At 46.0% G+C, this 2,646-nt stretch overlaps 1 protein-coding gene across 1 annotated transcript in view; it reads right to left on the bottom strand.

The window, feature by feature from the left end:
* The window catches only part of LOC119092435 (acanthoscurrin-2-like), a 3,795-nt gene extending 1,502 nt beyond the window's left edge, over positions 1-2,293 (bottom strand). Inside the window, exon 1 of the mRNA XM_037215397.1 lies at positions 2,251-2,293. Coding sequence (XP_037071292.1) covers positions 2,251-2,293 — 43 coding nt within the window. The remainder of the gene's footprint in view (positions 1-2,250) is intronic.
* Positions 2,294-2,646: the final 353 nt, after the last annotated feature.

Raw genomic sequence — 2,646 nt, 5'->3', positions numbered from 1 at the left:
GTATGGGGTTTGAACTTGAAACAGCCATCTTGAAGGGCTTTGGTGCAGTCCAAATTCGTGCTCTTCTTAAAAGAAGCGTTTCACATTTGTATGAGGTTTTGATCTGAGTTAGTCACATTGAAGACCTTGCGATGCAGTTCGCGGCCATGACTTTTTTTTGCATACACGACGCCGTAATAACGTCATTCAAATTCTGCCATTCGACTGGCCATGCGGCGTTGAGGGTCACGAAACTATGTCGAGTCGTCCACATCTGGCGTTCGTGAGCGCGATTTTAAGATGCAACGGCCGTCGATTGAATCAACAAATGCCGCACAACCTATGCAAGATTCTGACAAGAATTACCTTTGTGTTACACAATACAAGAAGTTATACGTTCCTTCTGTATCCGGTGCAAGCATCATATCCTATATTTGTCTCAATATCTCAAAAGGTGGAAGATACCCTTCAACCCCAGGTTTGAAAGGAACAAGGCGACCGGCATCCATTCTTAATACGATAGCACATCTGAACTGTACCGGCACCAGACAAGATCATATCACATTTATTTGTTCACAGGCCCTGTGAACACATACTTCGCAGCTATCCTCGCAGCGGCGGATGGGATGCATTTGGGAGCATTTCGCCATCGATTGTACAGCGATGTGAATAGTAATTTAATTTGCACATCCCAGCGTCTGACTCTGCCTATATTGGTCGACACTGTAACCTTAAGCGCGGCATCAGCGATCCTACCCCGACAGTGGAAACACACCCTCTCAACACCAAATTTGGAAGGAACAAATGAACGCGACCAGGCGTTGAAGCGAGGCGCTGGAGAAGATGAGGAATAGGGCGGTGGACAGAAATGCTTCAGGCATGTATGTTTGAAATGATGAGACCTACTTACCCAAAGAGTGGGATCATAGTTTATTCATGCAGTTAGTCACAAAGAGTTTTAGCTACGGTTTGTTAAAGTAAGTGAACGTACAAGCTGCTGCGTGCTATTGCGTCTGTATGCACACCAGAGAAACCCAATTTAGATGCGGAAAAACGTTATTCTCCAGGGAGCTAACAAGCACCACCAGAGACTCACCAACGATACAAAAAAGTTGACATCGAACTCACCTTGACAACATCCACAGACATTACCATGACGCCAGACATCACCCTGACACCACGTTGACATTACACAAAGTCTAACAATACAGATGTAGTGGTTCAGTGAGAAGTCATGGCTGCGGAAACCGTAACAACTTTCGAGGCCAAGGACCGTGGTCGTCTTCGGCAGCGGAAAATACCTGCAATTGATTAGCCAGCACCAGCGCATCCCGACCAGACGCATCTTGATCATAAATCAGTTTAAAAGCTCACATCTTTGCAAATTAATAGATCCCTGCAGTTAAACTTTGTTAAAAAAAGTTTTGCAGTGGCTGCTTGCTACATTTACAAAGCATTTGGATGAGAGCTGTTACCGATTTCCGCTTTTAAGTACCATGCATTTTGCAGTGGCACAATATTAAGCTCTGAAAGTGACATGTTTCTGCTCATGTTGGACGAAAACTAAAAGTTCTTGTTAAGGTTTGTGTCAGCGCTACCTTTTAAGTCACAGTGTCCTTCTCATAAATGCCCCACATTGGACGGGGAATGGATTTTGGTACAGTTTTTGTGAAGCACTATATTTTATGTCACAGTCTTTTTGACGACGGTGTCTTTCTTCATGGTGGTGTTTTGCGTCAAAATATGAAGGCGTGTGACCCATAGCATCACATTTTTTCGAACCCCGCGTCGTCGTTTAGCATACGGCAGTTTGTTACGTTTACTTACCTTAATTAAGCGTAGCTGAAAACTTGCCGTCTAAACATACCAAGAAAGGGTGGGCCTACTCTCTGGGCCACAAAGCTTCCTTGTTCCAAAAATACGTGCCTGAAATGGTTCTGTCCATCATCCTACTCATCATCACCTCCAAAACGCCCCACTCCAAAGTTTGTCCGCGTGCATATCCTCGGGCTATTTAGTGCCGGGTGCAGCCATAGTGATCACGTGACCTCACCGCCGGCCGGTAGGGTTGTATTTGCGGGGGCGATGCCATGATACCAGCAGCCACCCCTGCGAGAACAGCTACGAAGTTCTTCGAACGAATGCATGCGATATTATCTTGTCCGGTGCCGTTCCAGCACGCGGTGTTATCGCTGTAAGAATGCATACCGGTCACCAAGTTTTCCTTCCCAACCTGGTGCCAAGCTTGCGTGTTTGCACTGTTGGGAGTACGATCGCCAACTCCGCGCTGAAGGTTGCGGTAGTCGACCAGCATAGCCGAAGTCGCAAAAATCGCGGGGTTATCCAAATTCGCCTGCCCTCCATATCTTTTCTAAGCCATTGGTGGTATACTCTTTAATGTTATTAGCAGTTCGTTCAGTGTAAGATAGCACAACCGTATTCACGAAGCCTCGAAGCCTCGAAGGAGCAAGGAAGTCAACGCGTCATGGCCAGGAATCCAGAAAGAAGAGCGTTCATCGGTTTTAGAATCTCAAAACTTACCGGAAAGGGTACTATCAAAAGGCTTCACACCATCTCAGACATCGCATGAAGAATGTAGCGAACATTGTGTGACTCATTTTCCTTGAGCCATGTGGTATTGCAATTATCCATAGCGTGAAGACAACC

Source organism: Pollicipes pollicipes, unplaced genomic scaffold, assembly GCF_011947565.3.
Source record: "Pollicipes pollicipes isolate AB1234 unplaced genomic scaffold, Ppol_2.1 Scaffold_3447;HRSCAF=4054_pilon_pilon_pilon, whole genome shotgun sequence".
Lineage (NCBI taxonomy): Eukaryota > Metazoa > Arthropoda > Thecostraca > Pollicipedomorpha > Pollicipedidae > Pollicipes > Pollicipes pollicipes.
This window is presented reverse-complemented; position numbering and strand designations above follow the sequence as displayed.